The following is an 18567-nucleotide window of genomic DNA, read 5'->3' as shown; positions in this document are numbered from 1 at the left end:
CCCACAACCGATCCCACCATGCAACTTGGCCCCCCACTCCAGGAGTCCTCCGACTTAGGGCCTCCCAGTGCCCAGACTATCCCGGCATGCCGTGTGGTCCTCCCGGCTCGAGTCCTCCCAGCTCTCCCGCCCTATCCCGGCATGCCGTGTGGTCCTCCAGCTCGAGTCCTCCCAGCGCTGAGCTCTATCCCGGCATGCCGTGTGGTCCTCCAGCTGGAGTCCTCCCAGCGTTGAGCTCTATCCCGGCATGCCGTGTTGTCCTCCAGCTCGAATCCTCCCAGGCCTCCCGTCCTATCTCGGCGTGCACCCGCCCTGAGGCGGGCCCTGATTGGCCGGGCCCGGGGGGGGCGGGCGCTGCTTGGCCGGGGCTGGGGGGCGGGCGCTAATTGGCCGGGGCTGGGAGGCGGGCACTGATTGGCCGGGGCTGGGAGCGGGCGCTGATTGGCCGGCGCTGGTGGGGGCCGGCGCTGATTGGCCGGGGCTGGGAGGGCGGGCGCTGATTGGCCGGGGCTGGGAGGGCGGGCGCTGATTGGCCGGGCCTGGCCCGCCGAGCGGGAGCGACCACCCTATCCCGGAATCGGCAGGTAGCCAGCGGGAGGGAGGCGGTCCAGCAACCGGGAGCCCGGGGCCTCGGCCATAGCAACCGGCCTGACAACGCGGCATAAGAGGAGCGGCGACCCGCTCCCAGGGTGAATATGTGCTTTAACTTTAAGTTTATTTCCCTCGGGTGCCTATCCAGTCTCCCCTTGAAAACATTGAGTGTCTCTGCTTCCACCAGTTCCATCGGCAGCGAGTTCCAGGTCCTCACCACTCGCTGCGTAAAAAAGTTTTTCTTCGCATCTATCTCTTGCCCAAAACCTTCAAGCTGTGTCCCCTAGTCCTTGTACCATCAGCTAGTGGGAACTGCCTTTCCCCATCTAGCCTATCCAAACCCGTCATTATCTTGTACACCTCTATCAAATTACCCCTCAACCACCTTTGCTCTACTGAAAACAAATCCAGCTTCTCCAACCTGTCCTTGTAGCTAAGATCCCCCCATCCCTGGAACCATTCTGGTAAATCTCCTCTGCACCCTCTCAAGGGACCTTCACATCCTTCCTGAAGTGCGGGGACCAGAACTGGACGCAATGCTCCAGTTGTGGCCTAACCAGTGCTTAATAAATGTCTTTCTTTTTCCTCAACCGAGGATTCCCCTCTACCGTGGTTGACACTGCCCTCGACCGTGTCAGTTCCATTTCCCGCACTTCTGCCCTCATCCCTGCCCCTCCCTCCCGGAACCACGATAGGGTTCCCCTTGTCCTCACCTTTCACCTCACCAGCCTCCACATTCAATGGATCATCCTCCGCCATTTCCGCTACCTCCAAAGTGATCCCACCACCAAACGTATCTTCCCCTCCCCTTTCAGCATTCCGTAAGGACCGCTTCCTCCGAGACACCCAAATCCACTCCTCTACCACCTCCAGCACCCCTTCCCCTTCGCCCGGCACCTTCCCGTGCAAGCGCAGGAGATGCCCTTATACCTCCCCCCTTCCCACTGTCCAGGGCCCAAACACCCCTTCCAGGTGAAACAGCGATTTACTTGTACTTCCTGCAATTTAATATACTGTATTCGCTGCTCACGATGCGGTCTCCTCTACATTGGGGAGACCAAACGCAGATTGGGTGACCGCTTTGCAGAACACCTCCGTTCAGTCCGTAAGGGTGACCCTGAGCTTCCGATCGCCTGTCACTTCAATTCTCCGCTCCAGAAATTAGGATCGGGAGCTTGCCGCGCGTGCAAGCCCCCGATGTGCACTCACCCTGCGCGCTGACATCTGAAGCCCGGGCCTGCTTGCATTTCCTGTCACTGGCCCGGTTCAGCTGTCGGCGCGCTGTGCTTACCTGATCCAGCGGCGTAGTTAGTGCGATGTGCCGGCTGGGATCAGGTGAGCACTGTGCAGCCAATCAGGGGAGGGGAAACTCATTCATGAGTTTGATAGTAAAGACTGTCAAACTCATGAAAAGTACGGGCGCCCAAAAGACTAGTTTAACTTTAATTAAAATTTTAAAAAACATCCCAATAATTAAATAAACTATAAATAACTTTAAAAAACTATTTAAAACAATTAATAAAATTTTTGATTTTTTTTTTTAACGAATTCGGGTCTAAAAATAAACTTACCTTACTGTACAGTCCTTAAAAACAATGAAGCTGTGGAAAAAATGTAATAATTTAAAATAATAGACCACTTACCTTCAAGAATCCCGCGCATGCGCTGCGCATGCTGGAATCCGGCAATTCCTCCGGCCACACGCGTGAGTACACTGTCCATACTCACGCGTTGGGAACGGAATTACTGGCCCGTTAACTCTGTTTCTCTCTCCACGGATGCTGCCTGACCTGCTGAGTGTTTCCAGCATTTTCTGTTGTTATTTTAGCGCAATAGGAATCTCGCTGAGGTCACACTTGGAGTACTGTGTACAGTTTTGGTCTCCTTACCTAAGGAAGGATATAATTGCCATAGAGGGAGTGCAACGAAGGTTCACCAGACTGGTTCCTGGGATGGGGGGATTGTCCTATGAGTAGACTAGGCCTGTATTCTCTAGAGTTTAGAAGAATGAGAGGTGATCTCATTGAAACACACACAATTCTTACAGGGCTTGACAGGGTAGATGCAGGGAGGATGTTTCCCCTGGCTGGGGGAGTCTAGAACCAGGGGTCACAGCCTCAGAATAAGGGGTCGGCCATTTAGGACTGAGATGAGGAGGAATTTCTTCACTCAGAGGGCGGTGAATCTTTGGAACTCTCAGCCCCAGAGGGCTGTGGAGGCTCAGTCATTGAGTATATTCAAGGCAGAGATCGATAGATTTTTGAATATTAAGGGATGTGGGGATAGTGCAGGAAAGTGGAGATGAGGTAGAAGATCAGCCGCTGCCTTCTTCTTAGGCAGTCCCTCGGGAACCGAGGATGACTTGCTTCCACATTAAAAATGAGTTCTCAGGTGACTGAGGAGTCCAATGCGGGACCTACAGCCTCTGTCACAGGTGGGGCAGACGGTGGTTAAAGGGGCGGGTGGGTGGGGTGCTTGGGTTGATGTGCGCTCCTTCCGCTTGGCTTCCGCTTGCTCCCGGCGAAGAGACTCGAAGTGTTTGACGCCTTCCCGGATGCTTCTCCTCCACTTTGTGCGGTCTTGGGCCAGGGATTCCCAGGTGTCGGTGGGGATGTTAGACTTTTTCAAGGAGGCTTTGAGGGTGTCCTTGAAGCGTTTCCTCTGCCCACCTGGGGCTCTGTTTCTGGGCCGGAGCTCCAAGTAGAGCGCTTGTTTTGGGAGTCTCGTATCGGGCATGCGGACAATGTGACCCGTCCATCGGAGCTGATCGAGCGTGGTCAAAGAAGATCAGCCATGATCTTATTGAATGGCGGAGCAGGCTCGAGGGGCCGAATGGCCGACTCCTATTTCTTCTGCTGCCCTGGACAGAGCCTTACTTCTCCACAGGGTGTTGTCTGTGTGTCTTTTTAAAAATGTATTCATTCCTTCACAGGATGTGGGCGTCGTTGGCAAGGCCAGCTTTTATTGCCCATCACTAATTGTCCTTGAGAAGGACGGTGGTGAACCGCCTTGTACAACTGAGTGACGTGCTCAGCCATTTCAGAGGGCAGTTAAGAGCCAACCACATTGCTGTGGCTCTTGGAGTCACATATCGGCCAGACCGGGTAAGGGACGGCAGATTTCCTCCCCTAAAGGACATTAGTGAACCAGATGGGTTTATACGACAATTTCACGGTCACCATTACTGATACTAGAAACATAGAAGATAGGAGCAGGAGTAGGCCATTCGGCCCCTCGAATCTGCTCCGCCATTTAACGGTGGCATAGTGGTTAGCACTGTTGCCTCACAGCGCCAGGGACCCGAGTTCGAATCCGGCCTCGGGTGACTGTCTGTGTGGAGTTTGCACATTCTCGCCGTGTTTGCGTGGGTTTCCTCCGGGTGCTCCGGTTTCCTCCCACAGTCCAAAGATGTGCGGGTTAGGTTGATTGGCTATGATAAATTGACCCTTAGTGTTAGGGGGATTAAATACGTGGGGTTACAGGGATCGGGTGGGATATGTGTCGGTGTAGGGGTTACGGGGATCGGGTGGGATATGTGTCGGTGCAGGCTCGATGGGCCGAAATGGCCTCTATCTGCACTGTGAGGTTTCTGTGATTAATGAGATTATGGCTGATCATCCAAATTCAGTACCCTGTCCCTGCTTTCTCCCCATATCCCTTGATCCCTTTAGTCTTAAGAAATATATCCAACTCCTTCTTGAATATATTTAATGAATTGGCCTCAACTGCCTTCTGTGGTAGAGAATTCCACAGGTTCACCACTTTCTGGGTGAAGAAATTCCTCCTCATCTCAGTCCTAAATGGCTTGCCCCTTATCCTTAGACTGTGACCCCTGGCTCTGGACTCCCCCGCCATCGGGAACATCCTTCCTGCAACTAGTCTGTCTCGTCCTGTTAGAATTTTATAAGTTTCAATGAGATCCCCTCTCATTCTTCTAAACTCTAGCGAATATAAGCCTAATCGACCCAATCTCTCCTCATACGTCATTCCTGCCATCCCAGGTATCAGTCTGGTGAATCTTCGCTGCACTCTCTCCATGGCAAGAACGTCCTTCCTCAGGTAAGTCGACCAAAACTGCACACAATAATCAAGGTGTGGTCTCACCAAGGCCCTGTACAACTGCAGCAAGACATCCTTGTTCCTGTACTCGAATCCTCTCACTACAAAGGCCAACATACCATTTACCTTCTTAACCGCCTGCTGCACCTGCATGCTTACCTTCAGCGACTGGTGCACAAGGACACCCAGGTCTCATTGCACTTCCCCTTCTCCCAATCTATTGCCGTTCAGATAATAATCTGCCTTCCTGTTTTTGCTACCAAAGTAGATAACCTTGCATTTATCCAAGTTGTATTGCATCTGCCCAATCACCCAACCTGTCCAAATCATACTGGAGTTTCTCGGCATCCTCCTCACAGCACACACGCCCACCCAGCTTTGTGTCGTGCTAGCCTTTATATTCCAGCTTTATTTAATTGAATTTAAATTCCCCAGCTCCCGGGGTGAGATTTGAACTCCGGATCATTAGTCCTGGCCTCTTAGATTAGTAGTCCAGTAACATAGCCACTATGCTGTCATTCCCATTAAACCGTTCCCCACGTCTGATGATAGAGTCCCCCGTGAGGATTGCACGCTGCCTCATGCTCTTCCTGGGCCAAGTTAACATGCAGGTACAGCAAGTAATTAAGAAAGCAAATGGTATGTTAGCCTTTATTACAAAAGGATTGGAGTATAAAAGTAGCGAAGTCTAACCGCAGTTATACAGGGCCTTGGTGAGACCACACCTGAAGTACTGTGTACAGTTTTGGTCTCCTTACCCAGGGGCGGATATACTTGCCTTAGAGGGAGTGCAGCAAAGGCTCACCAGAGTGATTCCTGGGATGGGTTGGGTGATTGGGCAGATGCATGGCAGATGCAGTATAACGTGGATAAATGCGAGGTTATCCACTTTGGTGGCAAAAACACGAAGACAGATTATTATCTGAACGGCAATGGATTGGGAAAAGGGGAAGTGCAACGAGACCTGGGTGTCCTTGTGCACCAGTCGCTGAAGGTAAGCATGCAGGTGCAGCAGGCGGTTAAGAAGGCAAATGGTATGTTGGCCTTCGTAGCGAGAGGATTCGAGTACAGGAGCAAGGATGTCTTGCTGCAGTTGTACAGGGCCTTGGTGAGACCACCCCTTGAGTATTGTGTGCAGTTTAGGTCGCCTTATCTGAGGAAGGATGTTCTTGCCATGGAGGGAGTGCAGCGAAGATTCACCAGGCTGATACCTGGGATGGCAGGAATGACGTATGAGGAGAGATTGGGGCGATTGGGCTTGTACTCGCTGGAGTTTACAAGAATGAGAGGGGATCTCATTGAAACTTATAAAATTCTAACAGGACTAGACAGACTAGATGCAGGAAGGATGTTCCCGATGGCGGGAGAGTCCAGAACCAGGGGTCACAGTCTAAGGATAAGGGGTAAGCCATTTAGGACTGAGATGAGGAGGAATTTCTTCACCCAGAGAGTGGTGAACCTGTGGAATTCTCTACCACAGAAGGCAGTTGAGGCCAATTCAATAAATATATTCAAGAAGGAGTTGGATATATTTCTTAAGGCTAAAGGGATCAAGGGATATGGGGAGAAGGCAGGGACAGGGTACTGAATTTGGATGATCAGCCATGATCTCATTGAATGGCGGAGCAGGCTCGAGGGGCCGAATGGCCTACTCCTGCTCCTATCTTCTATGTTTCTCTGGAGGGCGGGGGGCCGCGTGATTGTCCTATGAGGAGCGGTTGAGGAGATTAGGCCTATATTCCCTAGAATTGAGAAGAATGAGAGGTGATCTCATTTGAAACGTACAAAATTCTTACCGGGCTTCCCACAGGGTAGATGTTGGGAGGGTGTTTCCACTGGCTGAGGAGTCTAGAACTAGAGGTCGTAGTCTCGGAATACAGGATCGTCCATTCAGGACTGAGACGAGGAGCAATTTCTTCACTCAATGGGTTGTGAATCAATCTTTGGAATTCTCTAGCCCAGAGGGCTGTGGCTGTTCAGTTGTGGAGTGTATTCAAGGCAGATCGATAGATTTTTGGATATTAAGCGATATGGGAATAGTGCGGGAAGGTGGAGTTGAGGTAGAAGATCAGCCATGATATCGAATGGTGGAGCCGGCTCGAAGGGTCGTACGGCCTACTCCTGCTCCTATTTGCTTATGTAAATTCTCACCCACCCATGTCCTCTTGAACTTTGCAACTTTTCCCAGTATGTTTATTCATAGAGTTCAGAGAAACCTACAGCACAGAAGGAGGCCATTCGGCCCGTCGTGCCTGTGCCGGCTCTTTGAAGGAGCAGTCGCGCTTCGGCCCACGTCCCCCTGCATTTTGTCCGTAACCCTGCAAGTTGCTCGCCCGCAAGTCCGACTCCCTTTTAAAATTATTTACGGAATCAGCTTCTGCCACCTTTTCAGCTAGAACGTTCCAGATCCCGACAATCCGATGAGTGAAAAGATTTCTCCTCACCTCCTCCTCTAGATCTTTTTCCAAGGAAGTTCTGCTACTCCTCTATAAAGCACTAGATCGGTCCCAGCTGGAGTATTGTGTCCAATTCTGGGCACTACACTATAGGAAGGAGGTGAAGGCTTTGGAGAGGGCGCAGAAGAGATTTACTAGAATGGTTCCAGGTATGAGGGAGTTCAGTTCTGTGGAGAGACTGGAGAAGCTGGGGTTGTTCTCCTTAGAGCAGAGAAGGTTAAAAGGAAGATTGACCAGAATGGGTTCCAGAGATGAGGGAGTTCAGTTCTGTAGTTAGACTAGAGAAGCTGGGGTTGTTCTCCTTCGAGGAACCTGAGCGGGGAGACAGAGGAAAGGGAAACAAGGATAAAAGCAAAAGACAGGAAGGAGAAAAACAAAAGTGGCAGGCAGAGAAATCAAGGGTTTAAATCAAACATGGCCACAGTAAATAATAATTCTAAGAGCGTTAAAAAAACAAGCCTGAAGGCTTTGTGTCTTAATGTGAGGAGCATTCATAATAAGGTGGATGAATTAGCTGCACAAATAGAGGTAAACGAATATGATATGATTGGGATTACGGAAACATGGATCCAGGGTGGCCAAGGCTGGGAACTCAACATCCAGGGGTATTCAATATTCAGGAAAGATAGGCAAAAAGGAAAAGGAGGTGGGGTAGCATTGCTGGTTAAAGAGGGGATTAACACAATTGAAAGGAAGGATAGCTCTGATGATGTGGAATCTGTATGGGTAGAACTGAGAAATACCAAGGGGCAGAAAACGTTAGTGGGAGTGGTATATAGACCTCCAAACAGTAATGCGGAGGTCGGGGATGGCATTAAACGGGAAGTTAGAGAAGCGTGCAATAAGGGCACAGCAGTTATCATGGGTGACTTTAATTACATATAGATTGGGCCAACCAAATTAGTAACAATACTGTGGAGGAGGAATTCCTGGAGTGTTTACAGGATGGTTTCCTGGACCTATATTTCGAGGAACCAACTCGAGATCAGGCCATCTTAGACTGGGTATTATGTAATGAGAAAGGATTAATTAGCAATCTTGTTGTACGAGGCCCCTTGGGTCAGAGCGATCATAATATAATAGAATTCTTCATTAAGATGGAGAGTGAAATAGTTGACTCAGAGACTTAGGGTCCTGAATTTAAATAAAGGGGACTACGATGGTATGAGGTGCGAGTTGGGTAGGATTGATTGGGGAATGTCACTCAAAGGGTTGACGGTGGATAGGCAATGGCAAACATTCAAAGATCACATGGATGAACTACAGAATTTGTTAATCCCAGTTTGGCGTAAAAATAAAACAAAAAAGGCGACTCAACCGTGGCTAACAAGGGAAATTAGGGAATAGCATAAGATCCAAGGAGAGGACATATAAATTGGCCAGAAAAAGCAGTAAACCTGAGGATTGGGAGCAGCTTAGGATTCAGCAAAGGAGGACAAAGGGATTAATTAAGAGGGGAAAATAGAGTATGAGAGTAAGCTTGCAGGGAACATAAAAACTGACTGTAAAAGCTTTTATAGATATGTGAAGAGAAAAAGATTGGTGAAGTCAAGCGTAGGTCCCTTGCAGTCAGAATCAGGGGAATTTATAATGGGGAACAAAGAAATGGAAGACCAATTAATTAAATACATATTTTGGTTCTGTCTTCACAAAGGAGGACACAAATAACCTCCCAGAGATGTCAGGGAACATAGGGTCTAATGAGAGGGAGGAACTGATAGAAATGAGTATTTCACAGAATCACAGAAACGCCACAGTGCAGATAGAGGCCATTTCGGCCCATCGAGCCTGCACCGACACATATCCCACCCGATCCCTGTAACCCCTACACCAACACATATCCCACCCTATCCCCGTAACCCCACATATTTAATCCCCCTAACACTAAGGGTCAATTTATCATAGCCAATCAACCTAACCCGCACATCTTTGGACTGTGGGAGGAAACCGGAGCACCCGGAGGAAACCCACGCAAACACGGTGGCATAGTGGTTAGCACTGTTGCCTCACAGCGCCAGGGACCCGGGTTCGAATCCGGCCTCGGGCGACTGTCTGTGTGGAGTTTGCACATTCTCCCCGTGTTTGCGTGGGTTTTCTCCGGGTGCTCCGGTTTCCTCCCACAGTCCAAAGATGTGCAGGTTAGGTTGATTGGCTGTGATAAATTGACCCTTAGTGTTAGGGGGATTAAATACGTGGGGTCACGGGGATAGGGTGGGATATGTGTTGGTGTAGGGGTTACGGGGATCGGGTGGGATATGTGTCGGTGCAGGCTCGATGGGCCGAAATGGCCTCTATCTGCACTGTGGGGTTTCTGTGATTTCTGTGAATGTGCAAATATTTGTAGGGAAATGGTGTTAGGGAAATTGATGGGATTGAGGGCCGATAAATCCCCAGGGCCTGATAATCTACATCCTAGGGTACTTAAGGAAGTGGCCCTAGAAATAGTAGATGCATTGCTGGTCATCTTCCAAAATTCGATAGACTCTGGAACAGTACCCATGAATTGGTGGGTAGCTAATGTTACCCCATTGTTCAAAAAGGGTGGTAGAGAGAAAACGGGGAATTACAGACCGGTAAGCCTGACATCGGTAGTGGGGAAAATGCTAGAGTCCAGTATAAAGGATGTAATAGCAGAGCACTTGGAAAAAAGTGACCGGATTGGACAAAGTCAACATGGATTTACAAAAGGTAAATCGTGCTTGACTAATCTACTGGAATTTTTTGAGGATGTAACTGGTAGAATAGATAAGGGAGAACCAGTGGATGTGGTGTATTTGGATTTTCAAAAGTCTTTCGATAAGGTCCCACATAAGAGATTAGCGTGTAAAATTAAGGCACATGGGATTGGGGGCAAGGTATTGACTTGGATAGAGAACTGGTTGGCAGACAGAAAGCAAAGAGTTGGAATAAACGGGTCTTTTTCCGAGTGGCAGGCAGTGACTAGTGGGGTACTGCAGGGATCGGCCCTTGGACCCCAGCTATTCACAATATATATTAATGATCTAGATGAGGGAACTAGATGTAATATCTGCAAGTTTGCAGACGACACAAAACTGGGTGGGCATGTGTGCTATGAGGAGGATGCCGAGAAACTCCGGTATGATTTGGACAGTTTGGGTGATTGGGCAGAAGCATGGCAGATGCAATATAACGTGGATAAATGCGAGGTTATCCACTTTGGTGTCAAAAACAGGAAGGCAGATTATTATCTGAATGGCAGTAGATTGGGAGAAGGGGAAGTGCAACGAGACCTGGGTGTCCTTGTGCACCAGTCGCTGAAGGTAAGCATGCAGGTGCAGCAGGCGGTTAAGAAGGCAAATGGTATGTTGGCCTTCATAGTGAGAGGGTTCGAGTACAGGAACAAGGATGTCTTGCTGCAGTTGTACCGGGCCTTGGTGAGACCACATCGAGTATTGTGTGCAGTTTTGGTCGCCTTATCTGAGGAAGGATGTTCTTGCAATGGAAGGAGTTCAGCGAAGATTCACCAGGCTGGTACCTGGGATGACAGGAATGACGTATGAGGAGAGATTGGGTCGATTGGGCTTGTACTCGTTGGAGTTTAGAAGAATGAGTGGGGATCTCATTGAAACTTATAAAATTCAGACAGGACTGGACAGACTAGATGCTGGAAGGATGTTCCCGATGGCGGGGGAGTCCAGAACCAGGGGTCACAGTCTCTAAAGATAAGAGGTAAGCCATTTAGGACAGAGATGAGGAGGAATTTCTTCACCCAGTGAGTGGTGAACCTGTGGAATTCTCTACCACAGAAGGCAGTTGAGGCCAGTTCATTAAATATATTCACGAAGGAGTTGGATATATTTCTTAAGGCTAAAGGGATCACGGGATATGGGGAGAAGGCAGGGACAGGGTACTGAATTTGGATGATCAGCCATGATCTCATTGAATGGCGGAGCAGGCTCGAGGGGCCGAATGGCCTACTCCTGCTCCTATCTTCTGTGTTTCTAGGGGGAGATTGACCAGAATGGTTCCAGGGATGAGGGACTTCCGTTCTGTGGAGAGACTGGAGAAGCTGGGGTTGTTCTCCTTAGAGCAGAGAAGGTTCAGGGGAGATTGACCAGAATGGTACCAGGGATGAGGGACTTCAGTTCTGTGGAGAGACTGGAGAAGCTGGGATTGTTCTCCTTAGAGCAGAGAAGGTTCAGGGGAGATTGACCAGAATGGTACCAGGGATGAGGGACTTCAGTTCTGTGGAGAGACTGGAGAAGCTGGGATTGTTCTCCTTAGAGCAGAGAAGGTTCAGGGGAGATTGACCAGAATGGTTCCAGGGATGAGGGACTTCCGTTCTGTGGAGAAGCTGGGGTTGTTCTCCTTAGAGCAGAGAAGGTTAAGGGGGAGATTGACCAGAATGGTACCAGGGATGAGGGACTTCAGTTATGTGGAGAGACTGGAGAAGCTGGGGTTGTTCTCCTTAGAGCAGAGAAGGTTCAGGGGAGATTGACCAGAATGGTACCAGGGATGAGGGACTTCAGTTCTGTGGAGAGACTGGAGAAGCTGGGGTTGTTCTCCTTAGAGCAGAGAAGGCTAAGAGGAGATTTGATAGAGGTGTTCAAAATCATGAAAGGTTTAGATAGAGAAAATAAAGAGAAACTGTTTCCAATAGCTGAAGGGTCGGTAACCAGAGAGCACAGATTTAAGGTGATTGGCAAAAGAACCAGAGGTGACATGAGGAAAAACTTCTTTATGCAACGAGTGGTTAGGATTTGGGATGCACTGCCGGATAGGGCGGTGGATACAGATTCAGTCGTAGCCTTCAAGAGGGAATTGGATAAATACTTGAAGGAGAAAAAATTGCAGGGATGTGGGGAAAGAGCAGGGGAGTGGGACTGACTGGATTGCTCTTCGAAAGAGCCGGCGCAGACTCGATGGGCCGAATGGCTTCCTGTGCTGTACTATTCTATAATGTGGAAAAACAGGATACTACAAATGGCAGGTTTTTGAAAGGTGTAGATGAGCAGAGAGACCTTGGTGTCCATATCCACAAATCCTTAAAGGTGGCAGGGCCAGTTGATAAGGTGGTCAGAAAAGCACATGCTTTACTTTGTGGTTTTATAATAAAGAGAATATAAAAGCAAAGAAATGGTGCTCAAACTTTCTAAAGCAGCAAGTCTTGGCAGAACACAAATCAAGACCCAATCGCTTGCCATGAAGATTGACCGACAAGCACCGCACTCGTGCACATGAAGACAGTAATTAGCACTCTCCTCAGCCCCAACTCCGAGAGATGGTCACACTCTGCACAAACCACACTCTCCTCAGTCCCAACTCCAAGAGATGGTCACACTCTGCACAAACCACACTCTCCTCAGTCCCAACTCCGAGAGATGGTCACACTGCACAAACCACACTCTCCTCAGTCCCAACTCCAAGAGATGGTCACACTCTGCACAAACCACACTCTCCTCAGTCCCAACTCCAAGAGATGGTCACACTCTGCACAAACCACACTCTCCTCAGTCCCAACTCCAAGAGATGGTCACACTCTGCACAAACCACACTCTCCTCAGTCCCAACTCCAAGAGATGGTCACACTCTGCACAAACCACACTCTCCTCAGTCCCAACTCCAAGAGATGGTCACACTCTGCACAAACCACACTCTCCTCAGTCCCAACTCCAAGAGACGGTCACACTCTGCACAAACCCCACTCTCCTCAGTCCCAACTCCAAGAGACGGTCACACTCTGCACAAACCACACTCTCCTCAGTCCCAACTCCAAGAGATGGTCACACTCTGCACAAACCACACTCTCCTCAGTCCCAACTCCAAGAGACGGTCACACTCTGCACAAACCACACTCTCCTCAGTCCCAACTCCAAGAGACGGTCACACTCTGCACAAACCACACTCTCCTCAGTCCCAACTCCAAGAGATGGTCACACTCTGCACAAACCACACTCTCCTCAGTCCCAACTCCAAGAGATGGTCACACTGCACAAACCGCACTCTCCTCAGTCCCAACTCCAAGAGATGGTCACACTCTGCACAAACCACACTCTCCTCAGTCCCAACTCCAAGAGACGGTCACACTCTGCACAAACCACACTCTCCTCAGTCCCAACTCCAAGAGATGGTCACACTGCACAAACCGCACTCTCCTCAGTCCCAACTCCAAGAGATGGTCACACTCTGCACAAACCACACTCTCCTCAGTCCCAACTCCAAGAGATGGTCACACTCTGCACAAACCACACTCTCCTCAGTCCCAACTCCAAGAGACGGTCACACTCTGCACAAACCACACTCTCCTCAGTCCCAACTCCAAGAGATGGTCACACTCTGCACAAACCACACTCTCCTCAGTCCCAACTCCAAGAGATGGTCACACACTGCACAAACCACACTCTCCTCAGTCCCAACTCCAAGAGATGGTCACACTCTGCACAAACCACACTCTCCTCAGTCCCAACTCCAAGAGATGGTCACACACTGCACAAACCACACTCTCCTCAGTCCCAACTCCAAGAGACGGTCACACTCTGCACAAACCGCACTCTCCTCAGTCCCAACTCCAAGAGATGGTCACACTGCACAAACCACACTCTCCTCAGTCCCAACTCCAAGAGACGGTCACACTCTGCACAAACCGCACTCTCCTCAGTCCCAACTCCAAGAGATGGTCACACTCTGCACAAACCACACTCTCCTCAGTCCCAACTCCAAGAGACGGTCACACTGCACAAACCACACTCTCCTCAGTCCCAACTCCAAGAGACGGTCACACTGCACAAACCACACTCTCCTCAGTCCCAACTCCAAGAGATGGTCACACTCTGCACAAACCGCACTCTCCTCAGTCCCAACTCCAAGAGATGGTCACACTCTGCACAAACCACACTCTCCTCAGTCCGAACTCCAAGAGGGCTTAGCAGGCCAATTAAGGGGAAGCCGGTTACAGAGAACGTCAGCGTATGACGTTTCATCTGTCAAAAATTTTCGGCAGATGATTTGTCGTTTGATAGCTCTGTGAAGCTGTTACACACTGACATTCTCTGTTGTTTGATGAGTTCTTATATTCAAGACTCATCAAACTTCTTTCTTTAGCAGAAATCAGATAGTTGTTGCATTGGAGAATGCAGCAGCCATCTGTCATCTCTGCCGGTGAGATGTTGGCCTTCGTAGCGAGAGGGTTTGAGTACAGGAACAAGGATGTCTTGCTGCAGTTGTACAGGGCCTTGGTGAGACCGCACCTTGAGTATTGTGTGCAGTTTTGGTCGCCTTACCTGAGGAAGGACGTTCTTGCCATGGAGGGAGTGCAGTGAAGATTCACCAGGCTGATACCTGGGATGGCAGGAATGACGTACGAGGAGAGATTGTGTCAATTGGGCTTATACTCACTGGAGTTTAGAAGATTGAGAGGGGATCTCATCGAAACCTATAAAATTCTGTCAGGTCTGGACAGACTAGATGCAGAAAGGATGTTTCTGATGGCCGGGGAGTCCAGAACCAGGGGTCATAGTCTAAGGATAAGGGGTAAGCCATTTAGGACTGAAATGAGGAGGAATTTCTTTACCCAGAGAGTGGTGAACCTGTGGAATTCTCTGCCACAGAGGGCGGTGGAGGCCAGTTCATTAAATATATTCAAGAAAGAGTTGGATATGTTTCTTAAGGCTAAAGTGATCAAGGGATATGGGGTGAAGGCAGGGACAGGGTACTGAATTTGGATGATCAGCCATGATCGCATTGAATGGCGGAGCAGGCTCGAAGGGCCGAATGGCCTACTCCTGCTCCTATCTTCTATGTTTCTATGCCAATGGTGGAGCAATTAAAATTGGGGGGATCGATGCGCAAGAGGCCAGAATTGGAGGAGTGCAGAGATCTCGGAGGGTTGTATGAGCTGGAGGAGGTTACAGGGATAGGGAGGGGGTCGAGAGGCCATGGAGGGATTTGAACAGGAGGATGGGGATTTTAAAATCGAGGCACGCACAGGGGAGGGTGAGGGGTTGAATGGGACCCGACGCGTGTTAGGATCCAGGCAGCAGGAGTCTCGAAAGAGCTGAAGTTTACGGAGAGTGTCGCTGAATATTAATGATATTCCTCTCCTCAGGATGCGGGAGCTTTTCGGGATGAGGAAGGAAGATCGGGAGGTGCTGAGGTCCAATCATGTGGTTCTGGCCAAGGAACTGGTCGCCGGGGAACTGCTTCAGCACCTGCTGGCTCAGGACATCATCACGGAGGAGATGCTGGAACTGATAGAGGTACAGTACCATGAACTGGGGGGAGGGGGGCGGTGGTGGTGGAGGCTGGGCTCAGGCCCCAGGCTTCAGGCCTACTAAAAGTAGGAATACAGAGAGGTACCTGGAATGGGGGGGAGATTTTTTAATTCTTTCCTGGGATATGGCCGTTGCTGGCAAGGCCAGCATTTATTGCCCATCCCTAATTGCCCTTGAGAAGGTGGTGGTGAGCCGCCTTCTTGAACCGCTGTAGTCCGTGTGGTGAAGGTACTCCCACAGTGCTGTTAGGGAGGGTGTTCCAGGATTTTGACCCAGCGACGTTGAAGGAATGGCTGATATATTTCCAAGTCAGGATGATGTGCGACTTGGAGGTGGTGGTGTTCCTAAGTGTCTGCTGCCCTTGTCCTTCTAGGTGGCAGAGGTCGCGGGTTTGGGAGGTGCTGCTGTAGAAGCCTTGCCATGTTGCTGCAGTGCATCTTGTAGATGGTACACACTGCAGCCACGGTGCGCCGGTGGTGGAGGGAGTGAATGTTTAAGGTGGTGTCTGGTGTGCCAATCAAGCGGGCTGCCTTGTCCTGGATGGTGTCGAGCTTATTGAGTGTTGTTGGAGCTGCACTCATCCAGGCAAATGGAGAGTATTCTGTGAGGAGGATGTCGTGAAACTCCAGTACGATTTGGACAGGTTGGGTGATTGGGCAGATGCATGGCAAATGCACTATAATGTGGATAAATGTGAGGTTAACCACTTTGGTGGCAAAAACAGGAAGGCAGATTATTATTTGAATGGCAATAGATTGGGAGAAGGGGAATTATAGACCGGTAAGCCTGACATCGGTAGTGGGGAAAATGCTAGAGTCTATTATAAAAGATGTAATAGCAGAGCACTTGGAAAGCAGTGACAGGATCGGACAAAGTCAACATGGATTTACAAAAGGTAAATCATGCTTGACTAATCTACTGGAATATTTTGAGGATGTAACTGGTAAAATAGATAAGGGAGAACCAGTGGATGTGGTGTATTTGGACTTTCAGAAGGCTTTTGATAAGGTCCCACACAAGAGATTAGCGTGCAAAATTAAGGCACATGGGATTGGGGGCAAGGTATTGACTTGGATAGAGAACTGGTTGGCGGACAGAAAGCAAAGAGTTGGAATAAACGGGTCGTTTTCCGAGTGGCAGGCAGTGACTAGTGGGGTACTGCAGGGATCGGTCCTAGGACCCCAGCTGTTCACAATATATATTAATGATCTGGACGAGGGAATTGGATGTAATATCTCCAAATTTGCAGACGACACAAAGCTGGGCGGGAGGGTAAGGTGCGAGGAGGATGTCGGGAAACTCCAGTACGATTTGGACAGGTTGGGTGATTGGGCAGAAACATGGCAAATGCACTATAATGTGGATAAATGTGAGGTTATCCACTTTGGTGGCAAAAACAGGAAGGCAGATTATTATTTGAATGGCAATAGATTGGGAGAAGGGGAAGTGCAAAGAGACCTGGGTGTCCTTGTGCACCAGTTGCTGAAGGTAAGCATGCAGGTGCAGCAGGCGGTTAAGAAGGCAAATGGTATGTTGGCCTTCGTAGCAAGAGGGTTCGAGTACAGGAACAAGGATGTCTTGCTGCAGTTGTACAGGGCCTTGGTGAGACCGCACCTTGAGTATTGTGTGCAGTTTTGGTCACCTTACCTGAGGAAGGACGTTCTTGCCATGGAAGGAGTGCAGCGAAGATTCACCAGGCTGATACCTGGGATGGCAGGAATGACTTATGAGGAGAGATTGTGTTGATTGGGCTTATACTCACTGGAGTTTAGAAGATTGAGAGGGGATCTCATCGAAACCTATAAAGTTCTGTCAGGCCTGGACAGACTAGATGCAGGAAGGATGTTCCCGATGGTCGGGGAGTCCAGAACCAGGGGCCACAGTCTCAGGATAAGGGGTAAGCCATTTAGGACTGAAATGAGGAGGAATTTCTTCACCCAGAGAGTGGTGAACCTGTGGAATTCTCTGTCACAGAGGGCGGTGGAGGCCAGCTCATTAAATATATTCAAGAAGGAGTTGGATATATTTCTTGAGGCTAAAGGGATCAAGGGATATGGGGAGAAAGCAGGGACAGGGTACTGAATTTGGATGATCAGCCATGATCTCATTAAATGGCGGAGCAGGCTCGAGAGGCCGAATGGCCTACTCCTGCTCCTATCTTCTATGTTTCTATATTCCATCACACTCCTGACCCAGGTACAAAGGCCCCGGCTTTGGGCTTACTTAATGTAAGATACAGATAGTGGTCCCTGCACTGGGAACAGGCCAGGGCCCAGTCTCTGAGGCCACTGAAAGTGACCATTCTTTGTTATACATCAACCCCTATGCGGAGCAAGGAAGGCCCAGGCTCTGTGCAGAAGTCCCAGTGTGCGGTCGGTGGGTGCCCCTTGGACTCCAGGCTTTGACAGCGACCTGACGTAAACTGTGAGCTGAAGTTGTCTGCGCCCGTGACCTTCCCCCTGACCTCTGCTCCATCTCTCTGCCCTTCCAGGCCAAGTGCGGGAACTTTGGAAGAACGTGGAACTCCTCCGACTGCTGCCCAAGCGAGGGCCACGGGCCTTCCACACCTTCCGCTGGGCCCTGATCGAAACCAAGCAGGACCACCTGGCCAGGCTGATAGAGCCGGGGCTGTCCGAGGAAGAGAGCGGCAGCACTGAGGTAGGAGGAGGGGGCGATCAATTGGGAGGGGGCTCAATGGGGAGGGGGGATCAATGGGGAGGGGGGATCAATGGGGAGAGGGGGGATCAATGGGGAGGGGGGGATCAATGGGGAGGGGGGGATCAATGGGGAGGGGGGGATTCAATGGGGAGGGGGGGATCAATGGGGAGGGGGGGATCAATGGGAGGGGGGGATCAATGGGAGAGGGGGGATCAATGGGGAGAGGGGGGATCAATGGGAGGGGGGGATCAATGGGGAGGGGGGGATCAATGGGGAGGGGGGGGATCAATGGGGAGAGGGGGGATCAATGGGGAGGGGGGATTCAATGGGAGGGGGGGATCAATGGGGAGGGGGGGATCAATGGGGAGGGGGGGGATCAATGGGGAGGGGGGGGATCAATGGGGAGGGGGGGATCAATGGGGAGGGGGGGATCAATGGGGAGGGGGGGATCAATGGGGAGGGGGGGATCAATGGGAGGGGGGGATCAATGGGGAGGGGGGGATCAATGGGGAGGGGGGGGATCAATGGGGAGGGGGGGGATCAATGGGAGGGGGGGGATCAATGGGGAGGGG

The 18567-nt window shown here is 50.3% G+C and overlaps 1 protein-coding gene across 1 annotated transcript in view; it reads left to right on the top strand.

Moving 5' to 3' along the window:
• The first annotated feature begins 523 nt into the window (after positions 1 to 523).
• LOC147091408 (caspase-2-like) overlaps positions 524 to 18567 on the top strand; it is a 129469-nt gene continuing 111425 nt past the window's right edge. Inside the window, 5 exon segments of the mRNA XM_085976590.1 lie at positions 524 to 689; positions 3524 to 3695; positions 15172 to 15322; positions 17829 to 17844; positions 17847 to 17995. Of these exon segments, the coding sequence (XP_085832716.1) occupies positions 15173 to 15322; positions 17829 to 17844; positions 17847 to 17995 (315 nt within the window). The 5' untranslated portion in view covers positions 524 to 689; positions 3524 to 3695; position 15172.

This window comes from Somniosus microcephalus, unplaced genomic scaffold, assembly GCF_052327205.1.
Source record: "Somniosus microcephalus isolate GS21.2 unplaced genomic scaffold, FLI_Smic_1.0 unresolved_chr3, whole genome shotgun sequence".
NCBI lineage: Eukaryota > Metazoa > Chordata > Chondrichthyes > Squaliformes > Somniosidae > Somniosus > Somniosus microcephalus.
Note: the sequence above shows the minus strand (reverse complement) of the source record. Positions and strands in the feature narration are given on the sequence as shown.